Here is a 24,292-nt window from a genome sequence, read left to right as displayed (position 1 = left end):
GAGATTGCCATGAGATTGGCCAGAGTTCATAAGCACTGACACTTGAGAGATTGAGCACTAAAAGAGTCTACACCGCCATGGTGATGCTATGACAGTGACCCATTTACAAATCAAATTAGCTGGTTGCTCAGAGAGGTCGGGAACATGTGCAGCTTTAGAATTAAACAAATTCATAAATAAATAAACAAACACACAACAGTCTGCCAATAATAACAAGATTTATTTGTATGGCACTTTTCAAGCACAGAGCACGTGTTTTACAGACTAGCAAGAAACCAAACAATGGAAAATAACAACAAAAAGGATGATGTAAGCTCTGGTGTAAAGTTTCTACATTTATGAAATCAAAGTGCCAGATTTCATTCTCAAATTGACTGAATGACCGTTCATGTTATCCTGGGATATCTCTTCTGACTGACTGTCTCTGGATAATCCTATGGTTATAATTTTATGGTTATAGTTCTATGGGTATAGTTCTATGGTTATGGTTGTATGATGACCATAATGTATAGATACTTTTGTCCAAAGCAACTCACAAATAAAAACAATTAGTTACAAATCAACAGTGAACAGTTTTAAGATGTTTATAAGATTGGAAAATGGCAATAATAAACAATAATGTCAATGTAATATCAATGATCAATAGCCAAATACCATAAATGACTCATTGCTTACTCCCCATAGCTATCAGTAACTCTGTTCAGAGATGTTGGTGAGGGACTGGAGCAGATCTGCCTTTGGTGGTGATGATTCTTGGCATGGCATATCGATGTGCCTCTCACACTCTGCCATAACCTAGGCCTGTTATTAGTGAGTCTGTAAGAGGCATTCGATCATTTCTTCTCACTGATAAACACCCCTGACAACACAGACATGGAGAAGAGGGTGCCACATGCCACAACTGTTAGCATCGCTAAGCCAGCTGTGCCGGAGGAAGTCTCATTGTCTTAAAACAGGATTACAGACGCGTTTTACTCTTTGGCCACAGATGATAGCCTCTATCTGAAGCTTCGTTGCCTTAGAGGACGGAGAGGCTAATGTGAACTTGGAATAGAGATAAACTGTATGTTCAAAAAGCAATTTCCTCTCACCCAAGAGATTAGGGTCATCATTAGGAGAAGAGATAGTCGAGTCTTGAGGTTCAAGTTTGTCTTGGCTTTTATAAAAAAGCAAGAAGGAAGTGTGTGTGTGTGTGTGTGTGTGTGTGTGTGTGTGTGTGTGTGTGTGTGTGTGTGTGTGCGTTTGAGAGAGAGAGAGAGAGAGAGAGAGAGAGAGAGAGAGAGAGAGAGAGAGAGAGAGAGAGAGAGTGTGTGTGCACGAAAGTTCTATGAAATTCTGTCTGTGAGGATGTGGTTACTCAGTGTGTATAAAGCATGCCTATAATTATTTTGCAGAACTTACAGGAAAAAAGATTAAATTGAATTCAATATTCTTGACTTAATGTTGATTATATTTCCATCAGTCGCCAGTCATGTCCTTGACTCATACCACTAATAGCACCACAGATGACTTTGAAAGCGTCATCTCAATAATCATTAAAGTTTCATACCAAATGTTTATAACACAAGATTGAACAGGAGGCCAAGCTGATCCACGTCTATTCATATACCCATAACAGCACAACATGTCAGCAGGCTCATGTCCCTGTTTTAAAGGTCACTGCTCCAGACGCCACCGAAAATCTATTTACTGACCACGTGCGTTAAAGCAAGGCCTGCTGCGGCTAACATCGTTCTCTGGTCCAGTGCTGTCTCCAGGGGTCAATCGGGGTCATGGATGGAGTCAAGACACTGCACTGTAGAGAGAGAGAGAGAGAGAGAGAGAGAGAGAGAGAAATAGAGGGAAAGAGAGATGCCACACTGTAGGTCACGTGGGGTCAGCCTGGGTGTTTTTCCCAACTGCTAATGAGAAAACAAGAGCCGGAACACACAGGATCTCCAAGCAGCACACAGGGATCCAATTCCAGTTAATGTTCCAAAACCTGGGGACACAACTAGAGCTCTCTGAATCATCACACTTTAGCCGTGAGCGTTTGGGAAACAGCTGGAACTCTCTGAGTAGTACCGGCATACATTGTGTAAGGACAGAGGCTTATTAAAGTCACTCAAGTTTCTGACTCATTTCAGTGTGAGAGAAATTCGTCACATCTCTATTCACTTACTCTATAACTGGTACTATTGTTTATATGTGTAGGGTGATCACTCAGCTGGAAAACCTCTGTCTGGACCTGGTTTGAGTGTGTCCTCCTATGAATCACGCAATAGTGAATAAATAATGCCCGAGTATATTGTTCTCCACGGGGCTTCAAAGGGGCATGAAGGTTACCGCACTCACCCCCACCCACCCCCAACCCCCCCACCACCACCATCCGCCCCCTCCAGAGAAACTTCCTGGAGAAACTGAGTGAAACTTTTATTGCCCTCTTTTTTCAACACACATTTCCTCCTTGTCAGAGCCACACCACTTGTCACCCTATGCATCATGTCTCCAAGTATTGTAGCGCAGCAGAAGCCAGTGTGAGTGCGAGTGTGAGTGCATGCACTGCACTGCTCCAAAGCGCTGACGGTGCTCTGTGCTGGGGTTCAGCAGTAGCGTGCACTGCCTCCTGAGAGCGGCGCAGCGCAGCACAGAGGAGGAGCATCAGAAAGGCAGACGTGATGGAGCTGCACGTGTGCGGACCTCTTAACACCCAGATCTAATTGCTCAGCAGACCCTGGCGTCTGCCCCGGCCCCCGGTATATTAACGACGGGCTAAGCTGTCGATTCTGCTCCATTTCCCTTCCTGCTCATTAGCGGGCGCGTCCAATTAAACCGGACTTACGGCAGGTGTCCACGGTTCCTCAATCACAAGGGGCAGCGAGCGAGGGGCAGTGGGCCGTCTAATCCAGCAGGTTTCAGCCTCACATGTGGGATTAAAGGAGCTGAAAAACATGAGGACCCCTCAGAGAATGGATCCTGCACAAGATGAAGGAATAGCTCAATGTTTCCACTGCCTACCAATCTGTATCCACCTTGACTTCTAGCTTGACACAGTCAGGATAAATCAAAACTCCGGAAGCTTCCATTAGTAGGTCCCTAGAACCCAAGGGCAGAGTGACTGGAGGTCAGGACTCTCAGGAAGTTATTTCTCCTTTTTATGTTGCTTTTGGTGACATAAACTGAGCTTGGAATAAGATCTATTTGAGCACATGCTGTTTTGGTGCTGCTCCAGAAGGCAGCAGAGGAGGTTTCATGGGGCTTTCATGATTTGATGATTTTCTCCACCCATCTCTCCTCTCAGACACGGCTGCGATAGCTGACTAAGACAGTGAGAGAGTCAGGACACGGATCAAATCTAACGTAAAAAGACTTTATAAGCAGAGAAGTGCCGAGTTGTAATGTTGCCAAACAGCTCAGAGACATAGTGCAGATAATATCTATGATAGGTTTGAACCCAGCAGATTTACAATCAGACATCTCAGGCCGTTTGAACCCAGTGGATTTACGACCAGTACAATCCTGTATTCTCAACGCAACGTTTATAAATTTCCAGCTTTTCTTCGGTGAGCATCGTTTGTGGAGAGCTTGACAAAAGTTATAAACCACGTCCTTCATTTGGCCGCATTTTATTGTGAGAAGCCGTATTCACTATGTACTTTGACTTGACTTTGAATATAATCTCGGTAATTATGACATAAGTACAGTGTACGACGTACAGCATGAAAGTACATCATCATTTATGCAAACCACATACCACCTACACAAAGTGCATAATGTTACTATGCAAGACATACACCGTAATTACTAATTAATGCAATATTTATGTACCGATACAGGCCATTTCTAATATCGAGCAACCACATTTGTTTTCTAGAAACCTACTGGAATTCATCAAATATGCATGAAAAGTGAACCTACTCGAAAGGCTAGTTGGTCTGAACTGCCCACAGATCTGGGATGAGATGGATGGAAAAAGACATTTTGTTGTTTGTTTCTCACCTCTGTGTCTGTGTCTGTTTGATCCTCTCTGCCATCTGAAGAATGAAACAACATCAAAAACCTAGAACCTCAACAAATGCTGAGAAACAGTCATAAATGCCATTACTACTTGAATTAGTAAGAATTACCACTCTGGCTCAATATCACAACAGATTTGCTTCCTGATTTCCTACATATTAAAGAAACAAGTGAATGTCATGCAAAACAAACAGCTATATGAATCTTTCACAATTCATATATTTAAAGATGTTGTTACACACATAATGTTCACCACATATTGAGAGAACATTATGTTTGTAACGTCCAGTGGCAGTTTTTACTGTCATTTTAATGTCAGATGAAACAATCAACCTGTTTGTCATAAAGTGCATGTTTTTTGTCATGGCATGACATGTTTAATTGCCGATCATAAAATGAAGTGCACTATCTGAAATGGCTGAATGAAATGCAAAGAGAGGATGAATACTGTGACATTTATCTGAGACAGCTGCGCTCCTGGAGAAGAGAGACTACAGTATCACTTCATCAGCTGTGTCCGGAGGGAAGGCAGAAGCCAGCTGTGTGTTTGCTGTTTACACCGGCGTGGTTAGAAGAGAGATGACCGGCCTCGCCTCACCCACCATGGCAACTGGGCGGCAGTGTTACTATGACGATCTCTGAGTGCTTTGTGTGTCCGCACATCCAGTTGTTTTCCCAGGGCAGCAGACTGAAAATGTTTACTTTTTGACTAATGCAATTAAACGTGGTCACTTACCAGGCTGCGGATGGGACAGGTCTAGTCTTGCGCCCTCATTTATCAGCCAAGGTTCACTTAGTGCCATGCGGCCAGACTGACATTCCATGGTGATTACCATGTGATTACCATGTGTTCTGACTCCTGGCCATGTAGCTTGGTTTCTTGGTGCTTGGCGTGTGTGTGTGTGTGTGTGTGTGTGTGTGTGTGTGTGTGGTGTGTGTGTGTGTGTGGGTGTGGGTGTGGGTGTGGGTGTGTGTGTGTGTGTGTGTGTGTGTGTGTGTGTGTGTGTGTGTGTGTGTGGGGGTGGGTGCGTGTGTGTGTGGAGGGGGATGTTCTAGCTACAGATGTAAAAGCATTGTCTTACAATTCTGGCAAATCGCTCCTTACAGTACATTAACTTTTCTCTCCAACTTTTAAGGATTCATCCACCCCAACGAACTACTAGAATGTCAATAAACATTCACTCTGATTAACTTTTAGAAGTTAAATACAAATTGGAAAAAAGATGCTAGATAAATGTGCTTTTCTTCAAGGTTGGATTCCCCTCATTGTTCTCATTGTCAGATCCCGGTAAATTCACAAAATATGAATTTGTATTACTCTGTTTAGTCAACTTCATGGGCAGCCAATAAATGTGAAGGGCACTGATCGTGATAACCTTTCTGTCCCTGAAAATGATAAGTGGTATCTCTAATTCAATTATGTTCTCCCCCAGTGGGATAATCTCACACAAGGTGACTGAGTGTTTGAAATTAACTGCTGTTAATGTTATCTTCAAACAACACCTAGAGCTATGGCCTCATAGACAAGGAATCTGCCTTGAGTCCCAGTACAACAACATAATTCCCTTGGAAGAATTAGACTGTCAATATTATGAGACACAGGGAAACAACTATCCTAAATTAGGTCTATTGAAAACCTCACTGTGCATATAAATAAGCAAGAGTACAGTATACACATTGTAAGCTTCAAAGAATAGAAGACTTTCTCCGGAGTTTCCAGAACTCGTTCCCAGTTGTATTTTCAAAACATGTCAGACACCAAAGGGTTTGGGCTTGAGTGTAGCCGTACCCTGATGCTCGGCTCAAAGAGAAGGGTTGCTGTCACTAAGCCAACCCAAAGATTGAGGGGTCTGTCAAGAATTATCGGGATATTCTAAGGTCACTGTCAGGTCAGCCCTGTAGCCTTGTGAATGTTCCAGTACTCCTCAGAGGAGTCATATCTCTAAATCTTTAATATTTGATTCAGTTATCGTGCTTTCTGAGTGTACTTTGTTCTCTAAACCAATTAAACCAATGTAGAATTTGGCCTGGTAATGAATGCACATTATACAGATACTGTTAATAGAAGTAAAGATAAGCTGGTTAATTGTTCATGCTGTGAATTAAATAAAGCGGGAACAGTCTAATTGGGGTGGTACTGTACATGAATAAGATGGCTTCCAAATTGTCAGTCTGGGCTCTCTGACTGCCTGATATTGCCCATCGTGGTTTCATAGCCAAGGCAATTATTATGATGCTTCTCTAAAGCAGTACAAGATGTTCAACCTGAGATGGAAACACTTCGTCACACTGAATATGAACTGAAACCTACTCATCTATGAGCAGAGCAGAAATTGTAAATCAGTAATCCTTTAACAGAGCAGCAGCGCAGGTAAGAGTCTGATGCGCTTCATTTTCCAGCTAGGGAAAATTACTTCATAAAACTGCCCTGTCTATTTGAGCGTAGTTTGGTGCTCATGACTTTTATTTCTTTATTCATTTACGGTAAGTTATTGATATCACCTGCAGTTAAAAATTCAATTTCCAAAAGCTCATATTTCAACAGCTGTGTATCACGCTCACTGGAAAACAAGCTTGCCAAGCAAACTTTACAAGACTTTCCAGACTTATTATTTCATTATTATTTCTTTTTGTTAAGTGGGTTCTGGAGAACAGAGAGTGTGCTGTGAGTGAGTGACACAAATATGTTTACACTTTTGTGTTTGAAAGAATGGCTTAGTCTCGAATAATTACTCTGATGGAGCATATGCCTCATCTCTGTCTGACTCATAAGAACACCGGGGTCATTATGACTATGTGGGCTGTGCAGTGCAGAGGGAACATTCTGTTTCCTTTAAACTATCATTAATTCATGTTACATAAATCACATCACATTTACATTTCATTTATATTTTAATAGCTGACAGAGACTGTAGGACAAACATGGCTTGACACAGCGAATGACATTGTATTTCAGTGAGAAGGTAGTTGGCTAGTAGTGCATCATCTGCAAATTGTTTTCACCCCCAAGCCAATAGTCTACAAAATCTGACACAAAATCAATTACCATCGTGTTAACCGAATTAAAGTCAAAACAGACAATTCTGCCATTACACTGGCCCTTAAATGTGCTTTGTTGACCAATACAACACAGCCACAAAGGCCGGTGCGAAATAGAATTAGAGCCATAACCAAATTCTGTCATTACATTGCTGCGTTGGGGAACAAAACAGTACAGACACAAAGAATTAGAACAAAGTGACTTAAGCAAAAACAGACATTTGCAAAGATGCCATAATGACCCATTTTTCACAGTACAAGAGCAGTGATCATTGAATAAGGAAGGATTCTTTTTTACATGAAAAGTAAAACACATCTCGTGGTAAGTTTTTGTTTTTGTCACAGTAGTGACATTTCTTTTTTTTTACAACAGTACATTCAAAAAACAATACCCTGAAGTATCCTACAGGAGTGACCGGATTCCTCATGATAAGGCATCAGTCAAGCACATTCACAAGACACATCAAATGGATGACAGTATGCTGGTTGTATCACATGCAATCGTTATCAGTCCTTGTTGCATACATGCACAGTGCACACCCATGCTTGAACCCCGCCTCCCTTTGCTCAGTGCACCTGATACTCGACCTCTGACTGACAAGCATTCAAAGCATGTTCACAGAAACAGGAGTCTAGGAGGACTTTCTGAAAGAGCACCCACATGTTGCACGTCCAGATATAAAGGCCAAGAGATCAAAATGTCCACTGGAGGTTTTTTTTTTTTCTTTTTACTTTACTTATTTTTTCCCACCAAGTAAATGTCAGTGGACCTCAGGTAATGAACTCCATATTGATCAGTTCAATATGTGCATGTAGACTTTATACACACTTTTATACAATACTAGAATAAATTAGTTTACAATCATTTCAAGCTATTTCACAGCAATATGTTGTGACAACAAAGTTGTTTCAAGCAAAAATACAAATGATATAAATATGTTAAAGACAATACATAAAAAAAAAAGAATAATTACGTACCACATGAACATAGAATAAAATAAAGCGACAACCTCATGGTGCTATTTTGAGCCCTGTGATTGGCCAGTGGGATTCAGGCTTGACTTATGATGATGAGGGTAACCTGCTTCTCTGCTCTTTGCATGAGTGCACTGACAGAGATCTGTTTCAGAGTCTGGCACAGTGTGTGTGTGTGTGTGTGTGTGTGTGTGTGTGTGTGTGTGTGTGTGTGTGTGTGTGTGCTATGGGACTGAACACGAGTGCTCTGACAGTCTCCTTATCTGTGTGTGTGTGTGTGTGTGTGAAGGGGTGAGCACAAATACTTTGACAGAGATCTGGCTCAGAGCCTCCAGATCAGTGTGTGTGTGTGTGTGTGTGTGTGTCTGTGCTGTGGGAGATCTGGTTCAGCCTCCTGATGTGGTGTGACTGCTCTCTCTGGTGTTCCAGGATGCTGTCATTAACTAAGCACGATGACATAATTACCAGTCCACAGTGTTTCCGAACTTCGTCTGGCAATTATGGACACGTGCTGAGGCTGGCAAAAACACACGCACGCACGCACGCACAGTGGGCCTGATGGACAAAACTTTCTTTCTTGCTGGGCTCCCTGCACCCCATTCCTCATTAGAACAAGACTCAGTCACTGAGTGCCTCAAACAGCACTACACAGTCCGCCATCCTAATACCCCCAACAGAACACTCACTCTTCCTGCTGTCTTCTGTTAGAATGAGCTCAGCCAAAATGACACCCAGTGCTGTCATGAGCTGACTGGTGATGCTTCCGGCTCATTTCAATCATGAATGCCAGGATTGCGATGTGCAAATCAAACACAGCATCATTACATCTATTTGCAAATCATTATCCTCTACAGAACTCCTTGTTATAAAAAAAACCTGCTACTAGAAAAGTATGGGAAAAGTGCATGAATAAAACCCCCAAGATTATGTTAATACCTTCGTTATTGCGGAAATGTTCCTTCATAAATTCAGTAGGATGACTATTTAGGCTCTGGGTATTAAGCATGTAAACTGCTAATGATGGCTACACAACACACAGCAATCTTTTCCATTTCAAAGTCATGAATACAACGCCACTTGAATGATTTGTAACTGTGAAACTCATTCTCTGAACTCTAACAGTCGAGGGACACAGGACAGCACGACACAGAGACAGAGAGTTAAGGCAGCGAGGTAGTGCCTTATAAGTAAGCTTTAACAAGATACATTCAATGTCCTGCTCTGACTGAACAACCTGCCCACCATGGCATAAGTGAATTGATGATAAGGAAGAAGAATACCTTGCTCAGTTATAAATGACATTAGCCTCATGGCACAGACAGAAACCTCATTTAACACCAGCCTGGCACAATAACCGTGTCATTACAGCCCACTGGAACTGACTGGTGATTTAGATGGGAGCTAATATCAAACTGTAACACACAGGGCTCTCTTATGACTCCATGAGACACAATCAGCCCAAAGCTGAAAACGTCACTGCCAATGCAGACTTTGGCTGCATTGAAAAGGCAATATGTATATCATATGCAAAGATGCAATGCACTGATCTGTGATATGTTCATGTCATCTTAATGAAAGTCCTTTTAGCAATGGCAAGCGTAACACTGCAAAAAACCCTAAATATTTACATTATAGAAAAGATCCCTTTGAGTTCATTATAGCTAGCCAGTCTGAAGAATGCAGAATGCCCAATCTAGCTTTTCTTGGGCTGATATAACATTATGCTGAGAGTGGTAATGAACTAAAGTAGTGATGACGAGCCAGGCTGTAAATTACCCTTAGCTTTGAAGGAAACTCAGCAGATACCTCAGATAAAAAAACAACATCAGAAGCAACAAAAACAACACTAAACAAACAAATCAATCATAAATATGAACTCCAAATCTCATAACAGTCTGTACACAGCTTTCCCTTATTGATATAAGCCTGATCGTCACAGACTTATTAGTATATCACTGTACTGTGTTGTTTACATGCTTGGGTGAGACCGGTTCACACACTGTAATATGGCACTGTACTTCTGTTGTTACGAGTAGATTCTGTGCTAAAGCACTGGAGCGTCAACAACTCATCAACTGAGAATTAACATTGTTGAAGAGAAAAATGTGATTAAAATCCACAATCAAATAACTGCCATTAAAAGACATTTCTGTTCACACTAGCTTATAAATGATATAATGGTATTGTTTTGCATCAAACCATATTATTATGAACCATTTGGTGCAAAAACATAAAGAGAACATGTCAGATAAGGCTGATTAATTGTCATTAGTTGGCAAATTTCTCGTATAGCCCCAATGCCCTTATAGAGACCCAGTCAGTTGGTAATGACCAATCCTACAGAGCAGATCTCTGGGCAAGATGCATGCCAGGCTTGGCTCAGACGTGGCCCTGATGCAGGCCAGCTCTGGCACATCTGCTCTGCCGTCAGCTCAGCTGTGTGTGTGTGTGTGTGTGTGTGTGTGTGTGTGTGGGGGGGGGGTTACGTGAGGGCAGAAGAGCAGGAGGCCAGATGTCACTGCACGTTGTCCTGCGTGGATGGCCTGGACCTTGGCTCTCCGCCAGCCTGGAGCCGCAGCCACCAGCACCATGGCGACCACCACCTCCGCAGCCCTTCTAGAACTGTGGACCACCAGTGTTCACTTCAACAGGTCCCCCCCTTGAAATGAAGAATTTGGCCAGACACACAGACATAGACAACGCAGTGTTGGGAGGAGGAAGATCTGTGCAGATCTGTGCGGATGCTTGGGCCCCAATGCATTGCCAGTTGAATTACAATCTGACTGACGTTGGCATGAAGTCTGAACTTCTGACTGTTATACTCTGAAGTCCTTGAGAGCTGCGATCGAGGAGAGTCTATTCATGTTTGGCATCAACAGTACTCTTGCTTGGCAAGATTTGTAATTGAGCAACCATGTGTGAAATCCCTTTTAACATATTGACCACGGCAGGTCAACTTTACAAGTTGCTGTTTGGTTTTAGTGTCTAAGTGCTGGCATGGTCGTTTCATCTCACCTCCAGTGCAGCAGTTCCCTCTCACAGTCGACGCGTATGACAGGAGCACTCACCAGGCATGCACTCAAGTCAAGCACCAGAGCACCAACTACTCTGAATGACTGGATCTCCGCAGCTCTTGAAATTTAAGTTTGACAAGATTGCAACACTGGCAAAAAAAATGGCACATTTACCAAGGCACCATAATGACTTTTGTTGCAGGTGTCTCTCTTGGTCAGCTTATTCCTTTTGGTCTTTCCATTGCCCCTGCGCTGTTTCGGCATCAAGGGTCTTTTTGTTTAGGGCATCCAGTGCTGTTGGCGTCTCCTTGCGTCCGTCGATGGAGCAGTTGGACACGGCGTTTGTCACCTGGAAAAACTTCCGCAAAAGGACTTCCCTCAGCAGCAAATAGACCCAGGGGTCCAGAATCTGGTTGAGCGAAGCCAGACGGATGGCAGTGAGGAAGAAGTTGCAGTCCATCTGCATGTCTCGACTTGGAGCAAAGCCACCGGCTGGCTGCTTGCAGTAATGCGAAGACGTCTGCGTATAAATCATCTTCATCATCAATATCTGCAGAAGGAATTGACACACACACACGCAAGGGTGTTAGATTCATGACATGCAATGCTTCATCTGGGTCAAAGAGCCAGTCACACGACTGATTCAACTGATAATTTTGTAGCCTACAAAGTATTTTTGTAATCTGGAAGAAATCATTCCTATAGATGGACCAGTGGAATAGGTCAAGAAGCACTTCCTAATGTTTCAAATCCTTGACCATCCACTCAATGTAGTTCTGAATGGCATTGTTTCCATACACTTTTTCAAAAGAAATCGTTTATCAACAGTGAAAAGTAAACAGATAAACAAACAGGGCTAAAAAGGCACAGCTATTCACTTTGACAGGATTCATGCAAACACTATAACTCACTATCTCTTCCAGTTACTGGTTCCGAAACTTCTTCTTTTCTATTGTAGAAACCTTAGGTTACCTTTCACAAACAACCAGACTTAAAATCTTTTGGTTTTGGTTACAATCATGACAACTACGTTCCACTGAAATGAACCCAGCTGAGTAATCGATCATCTTTAGAACAATAACCTTGTCAACCTTGCATGCATGCTGAGGTCTGTTTAATCCCTTTTCAGTCTGTGTTCAGTCTTCCAGGGAATTCTTATCTAGATGTATGCATCAGTGATGTTTTGGAAAGACTACAGGGTCATAGGCCCAATTGACCAGAGCCATGTCAACAAGATTCTGAGATATTCCAGTGGACAATAGCCTACCACTGCAACACGTGACACACTGTTGAGCAGTCTCTAATTGATGTTTGGTATTGAGTATTCTGAGTCTTTGCCAAAGTCTCTCTCTCTCTCAGACACACATATACATGCATGAACACACACATACACGTGGAAACACATGCACACACACGTACGCACTGCGCACTCTGCCCCCCCTCCGCCTCCCCCAACACACACACACACACACACACACACACACACACACACACACACACACACACACACACACACACACACACACACACACACACACACACACACACACACACACACACACACACACACACACAACCTCTGTATTTATAAGCTATTACAAGGGAACATTTCCCATGGGACTGTTCTTTGTGACTATTTATAATAACTTTGTTATTGAAGAACACTGAGTCAACCTTTGACCAGCAGCTTCACTTATGACTAAACAGGCTTTTGCTTCAATAGGGATACCGAATCTCTGGATCACCAAACATGGTGGCCATCCTTAAACCTTAAACAGAGAATCTCTGCACTTGTGGATATAGATGTTTTAGCATCATAAGCGTCACAGATTCGAAATCACACCATCCATCAAACTGTACATGTTCTAAACTCCAGCTAATTGTAAATGATCTGAAGCTGTAATGTAATACAGCTGGGATACAGCATAATGACCCCAGCTGTATAACCTAGTCTAGATTGCTCATGTAAGACAGAAAAAGCTACTGAATGCCATATGAAGTTCCTCATTTGATGGGATGAATGCAAGCTGGGGGCAATCCAGAAACAACAGTCTAGCCATTAAATACTTCTTAAGATATAGCTTTTACCAGTGACATGATGCAGATTATTCTCTGAGGTCTGAATGTTTCCTGCTGTTACCTCTCTCGTCTATTTAAAAACTACAGCGAGGAATGTTAAGAGATGCAGGCATACATTAACTCTAGCTTCCTTCCAGCACACATGCTTGGGTAACCAACCTACAGAAGAACGTTAGAAGTACTATATCATTTTGAAATGAACTTTCCAACAATGATTAGCTTCACAGTTATACCTTGTCACTATGAGCTATGCCCTCTTTGGCTCTGATCTCGTGCGTTATCATGGAAAGAGCTGATAAGGTCAAATAAACCACGCACCACCAACAATAGCCATAGTGTGAAGAGACAGTATATTCTTTGGTGGAAAATGTGGATTTAATGTAAACACATAGCGCACATTTTATACAACCTAACTTGGACTTTACTTTTTATCGAATAAGGGGAGTAGACCGTCTCCATCATAACACTTACCAGTAATGGGGTCCAGCATACCAGAAGCACACACATGATTCCCAGCAACTGAATCACGGTCTCCGTTGTGAGGCGCTCCCATTGCTTGGACGTCTGAGACGAGCTTGATTTCATTTTGCAGCGAATAACAAGCGCGCGTATTGTCACCATGTTGCAGAAGAAAGTTACAAGGAGGGAAAATATACCCAAGCCAGCGAATGTGGACGCAAAAAAGGCATTTCCCGAGATGTTTCTGTCCCCTGTACTGATGAAACACCAGGTTCCTGGCCACTGTAGAGAGTATTGCCCTACACCTACAATGGGTAGCAGGGCGAATAATATGACAAGGCACCAGATGACTGCCAGCACTTGTTTGGTTACACTAGTCTTCATATGGTTGGAATACCAGTGCGGAGCAGTGATCGCTAAAGCCCTCTCGATTGCCATTGCACTGGCAAGGAAGAGGGAACACAGTCCGAAAGTTGTCATGCATACCCCGAAGAAAGCACACAAACTCCCCGATGTGTCAACGCGCTCCCACTTCAAGTCAGCCTGGTAAACAGAAATCACGATAGGGCTCGTTAACAGTTGTCCAAAGAGATCTGTGAGCGCAAGTGAACCAATGCAGAGCAGAAATGACTTTTTCCGTTTATTTTCCTTTCTCCTGTAAGAGCTATAAACTAACATCAATGCAAGAGAATTCCCAACCATTCCCGTTACCATCATAGTAATGGGATAAGCAACAGAAACTGATCCACAGCTGGCGTTTTTGGTGACATTGCCTTCGCGCAATGTTTTGGATACGTTGGATTCCAGCATCGTTCCAACAGAGGGATTATTTAAGACATTCAAAAATGTGCAATTGTGATAAGTCATCCTTAACCGACGTACATCCCACATACATGGCTACATTCACCAAAGACAGCTGCGTTCACTGGCCCCTCAAGTTTCTCCCTGAAACCAAGTACATTACGCGCAGCCAGCTATATAGCCAGTGCGCAGAGGCGTGGCCACACACACAATTATTTGCCAGCATTTCTTGCTGTATGAATTTCTGTGGCCAGGCTGAAAAGTTTCTCTTCTTTATTTTTAAGTTGAATTAATTCAATTAAATTCAGACTGGACAAACCAATGGCCCACCATTCTCCTTCGGGCAAATTTAATTAATAAAGTATTTTCACACAGGCTTACAGCACTGATACAGAGTAGTAGCCTAAATCCTTCAAGGTAAACGTGATCACATTGAATAGCAAGTCATTTAGGGACCAACAAAGCTCGATGAATGCAATTAACAAAATAAATAGGTGTGTTGCAGGGTTCAATACACTTTTTAAGCAAGCAGGTGACCCTATTTTGATGTCACAAAACGTTTGCGACCACAATCATTCACAACATCTGATGCATCATCCAGTCAAGAGTGATAGCCTACCCAAATGTTCAAGCAAGCTATTTCGTTCGGATATCTTTGCGTGTCTGGTTGTTTTGCTGCTTGTTTGGAACGTTGATCAAGCATGATTACGTCAATCAAATAGCCCATCTCATGCGGGCAAGGTTATTTTTACGTAGCCAGGTTGTGATGAAGGATCCAAATAGTTACCCAACTTAAAGGGTTTTTAAATGTTTCTTTTTTAATTAATCATTTATTTAATCTATGTGTAGTTTAATGTAACGCACTGGTCAATTGTAAGATTTTTTTTTTTTTACAAAATTCCAGGCGATCTCACATTAGGTGCCGACCCAAAGGTTGGAAAATGGTGGCTTATGGGCCATTCTGGCACCCTACCTTTGCAGCCTGTGATTGTGCTTGAATTGAATCTGCATAGGTCACGCTTTTTAATCAACCTTAAATAAAATTAATTTGATCAAAATCTACTCTATATTGACAGCATCTTTATGTGTCTGAAGGACAAGATAGTCAAATTGTCTATAATTTACTAACAATAAAAGCCTGTATCATTACAGGGGATGTTGATAACAGGTTTTCACGCTAGAGAGTGGTTATTATAGCTACCACTCGATCATGTGAAGAAGCAAACACGGTAAGACATTGCCAAGTGTGATTAACAAGATTTTATTCACATAACAACGCTGCTTTTAGAATCAAACAGAACATCTCTCACATTCTACTTTTCCCGTCATCTCTCAAGGGAAAAAAAAAGAAAGATATGTCTAGACATGACAAATTGTTACTCTATACATTACGTACTGTAAAATAAGACTGAGGAAGCTTCCAAGAAAAGTCTTAAAACTTGGGAGTTACAAAAATTAATTTAATAGTCCGGTGACCCGACCTACGGAAATGATATGTAGGCTTACTGTTTATAATGACCACACTGCAGATTTGTTATTTTTAATTCAAGACTGTCTAGAGGAGTTACTCCATAACATAGGGAGGTGAGAAAAAAACAAAACAAAAAACGAAACAAAAAAACCCAACAACATTCACAGCAGGAATTTCATTTCACCAAAGGAGATATTGAGGGACAAAAATTAAAGAAAAAAATACTTACCTTAAAACCTCAAATATACAGACGGACAGTAAAACTACAGCCTCTTGGTATGCACTATGTTCACATATATGGAGTTGACAGTTTAACAGATCTGGCCTGGCATGGACACTGTGATGTGATTCCGTATAAGGCCACTCCAGATTAAACACAAATCCTGCCACTAGAACCCAGTTCTAAAAATACACACCCAATCAAAAATCTCATTTCAGCCGTTTGCCATTCAGGAAGTTAAGGTGACTTATGTGGTTATTACTGCCGATGCTATAAATGATGGGTCATTTTAGGTTTGGACTTGCCTCCAGCTACAGGAGGTAGGCCATCAACTGTACCAGCTTTAAACACTATGAGTCCCTAGGCTTTAACTTCATGAAAGTTTCGTTGCTTATGGGAAGCCATTGTTCATGGGTAGGCAGATGGTGTGATCACAAAACAATTAATAAAAAGCTATTGACTTTTATTTTGACTGAGAATAGTTCTGTAATCTGATGCTTGTGACAGCGTCTTTTTTTTTTTTTTTTTTTTTTAATTCTGTTTTAATCAGCATGCATGTACGAGATCCCTATGATACTGTTTGCTTTTCCGAATCATTTCTTTTTTGAACTTGAACCAGAATGGGAGGATCCGGACGACAGGCCACGCTGCCTAAAGGGGAGACAAGAAAGAAAACCAAAAAAAAAAGAGGAAGAAAGAAAAGAAACAAAAAGAGAGCAAGGAGGGGGTGAGTGAGTTGGACATTACAACTTTCCCTGTAACAAATGCAAAGAACTGTACATGCAGACCATGCCACCAGGATAGAACACAAGTAAATGGAAACCTAATTAGTACACCATCTGGTATTCCACAGAAACCCAAACCTTTCAGACGACTGCGATCTAGAGCGCCTTTTTTTCCTGTTCCCGGACGATGACCTGGAACGACTTCTTTTCCTCCCTCTTTCAGGCGAGGAGGAGGCGGATCGAGAACGAGACCTCTTCCTCGAGGACGAAGACCCCTTTGGTGACCTGGAGCTGGATCTTTTTGGGGGAGGATATGTCAGAATCTTCCGTTAGAAAAATCACTGCAGGAACGCAAGTCGTAAACCTACTGGTCAATAACCAACTGCAATAAGGATCTACATACGAAGAGAGACTGTTGATGTTGCAGCCACTTATTTCCTAACATACTACGTTGATAAATAGTTTGAGTACGTTTTTTTCCCCCCTTCTTTCTTTAACGTATCAGTATTAGCACCAGCAGCCCTAAAGTATTCTACATAAAGGCCAACATTCCAAAAGATTTCATCCTCCTGACAGGGACATGTTTTGAACGTGTCCACTGCAGCCCTTAGAAAACAGAAACCCTTCACCAGGACACACTTTAACCCACAACTAAGTCCCCTGACTATACTGGTACACTTCAGTGACGTCAGTGTAATGAGGGAATTTGACAACTCTAGTTTCCCAAACATTGCACATTTAGATGAACACTGTTTGCTGTACGACTTTTAAACACGGAAAAGAAACGTATTCTGTCCTCCTTAGAGGTCAAGAGACAAAAGAAGAGCATCCATCACAGTAAGGCCCATAAAACTAATAGCCAAGGCCACCCGGAAGAGACATTTAAGCGACAATATATTAAAGCACCCTTGTACGAATTCATAGTTCCAGTAGCACTATGCCAACTTTCCCATTACAGTTCCCGTAGCGCTTCTGGCATTACTGAAATTGAAAACATGGCCAGATTTTCAATCATCGACCCATGGCCCGGACTCCCCATCGAGCTTTAGAGCTTAAAGTGGCTAGAGTCGGGTGATCGCAGCTCCGCTCTGGCAGGAGAGCGCGCTACCTCATTCACCTGGAGTTAGACCTGCGAGGGCGGCCTCCGCCCTGGGAGCTCGAGCGGGAACGAGAGCCAGAGCTGGATGAACTCCTGGACTGGGACCTGAAAAACAAGCGCGCAGGCACGCACACACACACACACGCACGCACACAGAGAAAACAAGATTTTCCAAATTTTTCTGTAGCGCTCAATCAAACGTATGACAGTGACATAAGCCACAAAAAAGGGCTTTAGGCTTTTTCTTCTTCCAAAACATTTCATAAAACGTGAAAACAAAAACCCTATAATCATGGTATGGTATGTGTCACTATTTTGTGCAAATCTAAAGTTATACAAATAAAACACTATTTCAGACATGCACAGGAAAGTGGTTAAATTCCTTGTGCTATTCGTAGGATATTTCCCCACAGTAGCTGCTCAACAGCCCAGCCTATTTCACATTGCAAAGCACAATACAAGAACATATGTATGATTCATTATATTAAGAAAAAATGTAAGAAAAAAAGTGCCTGCACTACAAGAGAGACACATTAATTGTACCACAAAATAGGCAAAACGCCTAACTTGCAAAACGCAAATATAGATGCATTCACTGGACCATTGTGTTAAAAAGGCCACAGGCACATTATAACAACAAGGTTGACAAAACAAACAAACAAAATACATACACTAAAACAATAAATAACCATAACATGTGCCCCCTTCAGTACACAAGCCACTAAACAAGCGACCAAACAAACAAACAAACAAACAAACAAACAAACATGTACAGAACAAACTCATATTACGGTAGTTCAGACAAATACCACATTGAGAAGTGGGAGTGGTTGGAAAACGTGGGAAGGAAAATTGAGCTGATACTGACATTTTCCTCGCGTTACCCTTGACCTGTACCCGTTTACCTGGACCTGGACCGTGCGCTGGAGCTGGACGAACGTGAGGAGGAGCGCGAGCGCGAGGACCCCGAGGGACTGCCCTTCTTCCCCGCCGGCTTCTCGTCGTCACTGGCGTCGAGATCGTACTTGGACAAATCAGCCTCGTCATCGTCATCGTCATCCTAGGTCAAAAACAAACACGCAAATAAATGCTACAACCTTTCAATTGGGTCCGCCCTCACCTACTAAGTGAAGTGTTTTCTTCTGGTTAGTGATAAGCCATCAATGAAATGCTGCTTATCAATATTAGTGCAGGTTAGAACTTGTAATGCTAAAATGGAGGAAAAGTGTGTGAGTGAGAGTGTGTGTGTGTGTGTGTGTGTGTGTGTGTGTGTGTGTACACACACCTTTGTGTCTCAGAGTGTGGTGTTGTGCATATTGCTTACATCAAGCTTGTATTTGGAAAGGTCTCCATCTTCATCATCCTCCTCCTCCTCCTCCTCTTCCTCCTCCACACGGGGTTTTGGCTCTGGTGGTTTTTTCTCACTTTCTTTGGAGTTGCTTGACGTAGTCTTGCGGTACTTTTTCTTTTTACGGCCAAACTGTAAGGGATTTCAGGACACGTCATTGTTTAAATAGGCAAGTCTACACAAAACCTACGGACTAAGAAAATCCGTGCAAGTTCGGCTGCTTACCTCGTCGTACTCCCCATCCGATTCCTCTCGCTCAATATACTCCACGTTTTCTCTCTCATTAAAACCTCCCCCATAGCCTAGAAAGAACAAATTCAGCCGTGAACAGATAGGCACTTACCAATGTGAGCTTTATGTAAGAACCCGCCCCACACTCCTTGTTTATTTTTCTTCAACCCAATACAAGATCACTACAATACAATATAATACAAATGCAATACTACTTCTTACCAGTCCTCTCCTCCAGCTTAGCATATTTCGGTGTGTTGCACATATTACACTCAGAACGTCTGGCCCAGTTCACATTGCCACAGCTTTATATAGAGATAGAGTTAGAGAGAGAGACAGACAGACACAGACAGAGAGGAGAAAAGAAAACATTTAAAATGAAAACTTCCTTAGATGAAGTTTATTACTTCACTTTATTACCTCAACATTACACATTGACTACCTGAATTTCCTTGTGTCCTCATGAACATGTAGATTTGTAGAAGTGCAATTTGCCAAATGTGTAAAGAATTAAACAAACATTCATGGTCACCTCTCTAGAAAAGCACAAAATTACAGTGTTACTCACGTTTTACACTGCCAGTCATTGGCAGAGAAAAGGCCACGGCTCTTCTCCGCAAGCGTCTTTCCGATTTCAGTCCCTCCCGCTTTCATCATCTTCGCTTCTGTAGTTTTCTCTGTACAACAGAGAGAGCAAAGTCCAATTACACACTATCGATCAGCAAATTCTAACATGTCCGCATGATGACGAAGTCCAAAAGTGGCCTGGATGTGGGGCCTTTTAAATGCAGTGGCAGTCATGTAACTTACCCCTTCCACATCTGTTGCAGCTGGTTCTTCTTGCAAAGTTCACGTTGCCACATCTGTGGAGAGACAGAGCATGGTTATTTTGTTTTGCCACCACATGGTGTCTTAAACAGTTTGAAGAAACACTCCCAAGAGTTTCGATGCAAGAGAATAAAATGCCCTTAAATATAAAAAAAAGGCCATGAGATTATGTAGGCTCCATAAAGAGTCTCTCAATGTTTAATGGGTCGTAGTCCTAGGGCTACATTGTTTCTAGTTGCCACATTCCATCTTAACATAACATGACCACTTGGAACAAGCAGTCTGAAGGCCACACAGTATTTAAAATAGTTTGAGACCTCTTCTTTCGCCTTCCTAGCAATTACATTATATTGCGTAAGACGTGTTAAGACGAGGGGTTGGCATTAGTTATAAATACAACCAGCCGATAAAGGGCGTACATTGTATTGGCGTAATTTTGAGTTGAGATGACACTTAATGAAGTGGCTAACGTTCAGAGATGGCGAGCCAAGTTATTTCCATAACCAATGATCATTCTTGGCAGATATGTAAAACTTTAAACATAACATAACTTCATAACTGCACGAGATTCCAAATTAGGAGTTTAACTGGCACAAACGTCAATCTCGTGGAAGAATTCGCTTGTTTATGAGAACTTGGTTAACGTTACAGGAAATACTTTTCACTTAACATTACTTTCGTTATCTAACGTCAACGTGCACCACGTCAGCTAACGATGCACTGGGTTTTAACATTGCATGCTACAATGTTTGCAAACCTGACACAGCTGGTGAGGCAAACAGCTAGCTAGAAAAGTGGATCGTTCTTAAGACTCATTAATGAATTTCATTATGCGAGAAAAGGGAAGTGTTTGCGCATGCATTAGCTAGGCGCGAGGAACCCCCGTGAAGTTAGCTTGCGAGCTAATCAGTCAGAATTGTGACAGCTTGCTACCACAACAAGATAGTTCTCCTACTAAGTCCTTTTGACATCCATCTAAATGTTAGCAATCGAATTACTTGTTTTTGCATTCACTCACCCGATAGAAGTACAGTCGTCGATCACATATTACATAGACATTTATATTTAGAAAACAGAGAGGTGGTAGACGATTGCCTCCAAATTTGGGTCAAGGCCTTGTCCTGCCTAGCTGATATAGCTAGCCGACGTAAACTAGCATTTCCGTCAGCTAGCATAACAGTGAACAAACCATGCTGCTGCCTTTTCGCATCAATTCACTACTAAGGTTATATTACTGACACATATAGCCTTGCTTCGTTCATGTCACTTATGCTTACTTTTTATCTGGGCAAATCCAGTCGCCGTCGCTCACTCGAAAACTCTTCCCCGACATTTTTTCGGGCGGCGAGGAGGAGAACATTTCGTATAGTTGTCCGTGAATTTCCAGTTGAAAAAGATCAGACTTCCCAAAATTAATGACTATTTCAACCCCGATAGTTTCACACCACAAGAGATCAATATCTATTCCACTCACATTGGACACCTCAGTCAGAGAAACCCCAAATGAATAAAGAGCCAATCTAGGTTCAAAGGCAACAAAGAAATTGCATTATGCAAAACAGGCAACTCACTAGAGCACAACTGAATTTCTACGTCATTGCCTACCGTCTCAGGACCCAGAATTTTTTTATGGTCCCTAGTGGTCAGTGTGGGTATAACAGTAATCAATTAATTTCTAGTCCAAATCAGAGAATGTCTAATAAGGGCTCTGTCCATATTGTCATTTCTTTAGATTTAACTGTAGCATAAACGAAGAACAATGTTTGGAGACCCTTGGGTTTTAGTAGGTGAGGTTTGAACGTTTTTATTTTATCATTATTATTATTATTATTATTATTATTATTATTATTATTATTATTATGAATTTGCTTTGACTCATGTTCGATGGATCTCAAAGACATTTTTTCAAGATAGGTCTACATTAATTCAACCATCTATTAAGCCAACTTTGTTACCATAGGCTATTTGGCACTTCTTTGCACTTTTACTGTAAACTGCACCACCACTGAAAGTGATAGTTATGTATTTGGATTATTCAAATATGTCAGCTAATGCCTGTTGTTAAACTAATCTGTGTTGATGATAACATGTTCTCTGACCCATTTATTTGCCTATTTTATGTATAGCCTGCATGACTTTAGCTAGGCTATGCAGGCTACAGAGCAGAGGTGTAAAAGTCTGGCCACATGTGTGGTCACATTTTTGTTCCAACCATTCACTTAAGCCAGGTAGATCAGGTGACCTATTTAGTGAAATCGTCTGTGTTAAAAGCAGGTAGCCGGCAGGACTTTTAGGCCTACTTTCTGAAGCTGGACCTTTGCATCTCTGATCAAGAGTAGCCTAGGTAGCCTATAGTTCAAACAACAACATAATATCAAACACTCAAAGAACACAGCAAATCCTTGAAATACAGTTTGTCTACCGGAACTTAAACTCTTTCCCAGTGAACTTCCCAATTACAAAATCATTTTTGTTTTCTATGAGAGAGTGCAACATGCTGTATGCATTTAGTTTCCACCAAGCTATTTTCTTTTCCCACTTCAACCACCTGATGGCAGTGTCACCATGATATTAGGGATATTGAATAGTTCACATTACACTTCACATTTTAAATGATGCTCCATCATTGAGGACCAGATTTTTTCTTGCATGATGGAGGCACATGATCATTGTTTGAATGCCTCATCAATGTATCAACAGCCGTTGATTCCTGACAAGCTGATAAGTGACATTTTTTTCTTTAACACCCCCCCCCCCCCCCCCCATATCTCCCAGTGTTCAGTCTTTTTAAGCAAAAATAATGTTGTGGTATGGGAACAGTTGGCTTAGGTGTTGCATATCCAGAATTAACGCTTGTGTGAGAAATTCAAATTGTGCACTGGATAAATGCATTATAGTAGCCTAATGAATTAGTTATGAGACACCTCCTTTCCCCCCTCTCTCTTTCTTGTGTCTCACTCAGAGTCACTCAGAAGATTCGATGGAAACAATTAGAGACTGTTTCAGAGCACACCCGCCCGCTACTTAGAGGTGGTCGGGGCAGCCATGCTTGCTTAAGCCTCCTATCTTTTCCTACCCCTGGCATTTCACTTTCAGTAATCACAGGTTTGGTCAACGGTGCTAATTAACAAAGTCATTCATGTGTGTGAATGTGGTTCTGGTCCAATGGCTGAAGCTAATCCTATGCTCATTCATGCTCAAATTAAGCTTCTGTACTGGGTTGCATTACTGACAGGGACCAACAATCAAGGCAACTAAAGGGGTAAGAGCACCTTGAGCAAATCAACTGGGCTTTCTAATCCTGACAAATAGTGTTGAGGCTTTTTGTTTTCAGTTTGGGGGGGTTGAGGGAAGGTTGGGGAAATGTGCTCTCTCTCCTCCACCAGCCCCACCGCCTCTATTTGACATCATAATTCAGATGCAATTGTAGAGCCATGTCTTCCCTTTCCACCGGGGAATCAGGGAACATTCTGGGAGGGTTCTCCTTTGCTTTGGTGCCCTATCGAGTGTTCCGTGTCAACACTCTGGTGTGTTTAACAAGGACAGAAGCAGCAGACTGCCGCAGAGGTCTGTCTGCGTGTGTGTGTGTGAATTTTTTTCATTTCCCCCCCCCTTCTTCACACACTCTCTGGTGATGAGAAGAAATGCTGTCAGCTCGCTCCTCTTATGTAACAGGAGCTGGGTGCCGGAAAGATCTAGCTGCCAGATGTTCAGCCATCTTACGGTAATAACTCCAGCCATTGTTGTCTAATTGTTCTACCCCATACATATTCATGACTGATGCCTGGAAGCCTGTCTCCAATGCAAAAGGTCATCCACAGAGGGACATGTGAGCAGCACAGCTGAACACAACACTCTGTACAGCAGACTGAGCACACATCTGGGAAACGGTGCAATGTGAGACACCAGAAGCAGACCGCTAATGTGAGAACACTGAAATACTGTATATCTTCATGTTGTAGTAGTACTCTGTTGTTTTCACACATTAGACAAGTTGTGAAGATTAG

The 24,292-nt window shown here is 42.0% G+C and overlaps 2 protein-coding genes across 2 annotated transcripts; both read right to left on the bottom strand.

The window, feature by feature from the left end:
* Positions 1 to 6,875: 6,875 nt before the first annotated feature.
* Positions 6,876 to 14,489, bottom strand: ptger3 (prostaglandin E receptor 3 (subtype EP3)). Its single transcript, XM_062555421.1, has 2 exons — positions 13,575 to 14,489; positions 6,876 to 11,574 (listed from the first exon to the last, which is right to left on the bottom strand). Exons 1-2 carry the CDS (start codon positions 14,451 to 14,453, stop codon positions 11,245 to 11,247), a joined length of 1,209 nt encoding a protein of 402 aa, XP_062411405.1. The 5' UTR covers positions 14,454 to 14,489; the 3' UTR covers positions 6,876 to 11,244.
* Positions 14,490 to 15,608: 1,119 nt separating this feature from the next.
* On the bottom strand, positions 15,609 to 21,861 carry zranb2 (zinc finger, RAN-binding domain containing 2). Its single transcript, XM_062555422.1, has 10 exons — positions 21,563 to 21,861; positions 20,268 to 20,320; positions 20,026 to 20,134; positions 19,680 to 19,762; positions 19,452 to 19,528; positions 19,203 to 19,358; positions 18,784 to 18,938; positions 17,897 to 17,983; positions 16,918 to 17,076; positions 15,609 to 16,705 (listed from the first exon to the last, which is right to left on the bottom strand). The coding sequence occupies exons 1-10, from the start codon at positions 21,643 to 21,645 to the stop codon at positions 16,648 to 16,650; spliced, it is 1,020 nt and encodes a 339-aa protein (XP_062411406.1). The 5' UTR covers positions 21,646 to 21,861; the 3' UTR covers positions 15,609 to 16,647.
* Between the last annotated feature and the right edge of the window lie 2,431 nt (positions 21,862 to 24,292).

The sequence above is a fragment of the Sardina pilchardus genome, chromosome 15 (genome assembly GCF_963854185.1).
Source record: "Sardina pilchardus chromosome 15, fSarPil1.1, whole genome shotgun sequence".
Lineage (NCBI taxonomy): Eukaryota > Metazoa > Chordata > Actinopteri > Clupeiformes > Clupeidae > Sardina > Sardina pilchardus.
Note: the sequence above shows the minus strand (reverse complement) of the source record. Positions and strands in the feature narration are given on the sequence as shown.

What these genes read in the sequence shown, in the direction of transcription:
- zranb2 (XM_062555422.1), bottom strand. Translation starts at nt 21,645, where the DNA reads ATGTTCTCCTCCTCGCCGCCCGAAAAAATGTCGGGGAAGAGTTTTCGA. An exon ending in CTGCAACAGATGTGGAAGGG is followed by an intron (nt 20,135 to 20,267) that starts GTAAGTTACATG and finishes TCTGTTGTACAG; the next exon opens with AGAAAACTACAGAAGCGAAG. An exon ending in TTTCCAAATACAAGCTTGAT is followed by an intron (nt 18,939 to 19,202) that starts GTAAGCAATATG and finishes TTTTTGACCTAG; the next exon opens with GATGACGATGACGATGACGA.
- ptger3 (XM_062555421.1), bottom strand. Translation starts at nt 14,453, where the DNA reads ATGTGGGATGTACGTCGGTTAAGGATGACTTATCACAATTGCACATTT. An exon ending in TATGCTGGACCCCATTACTG is followed by an intron (nt 11,575 to 13,574) that starts GTAAGTGTTATG and finishes TTCCTTCTGCAG; the next exon opens with ATATTGATGATGAAGATGAT.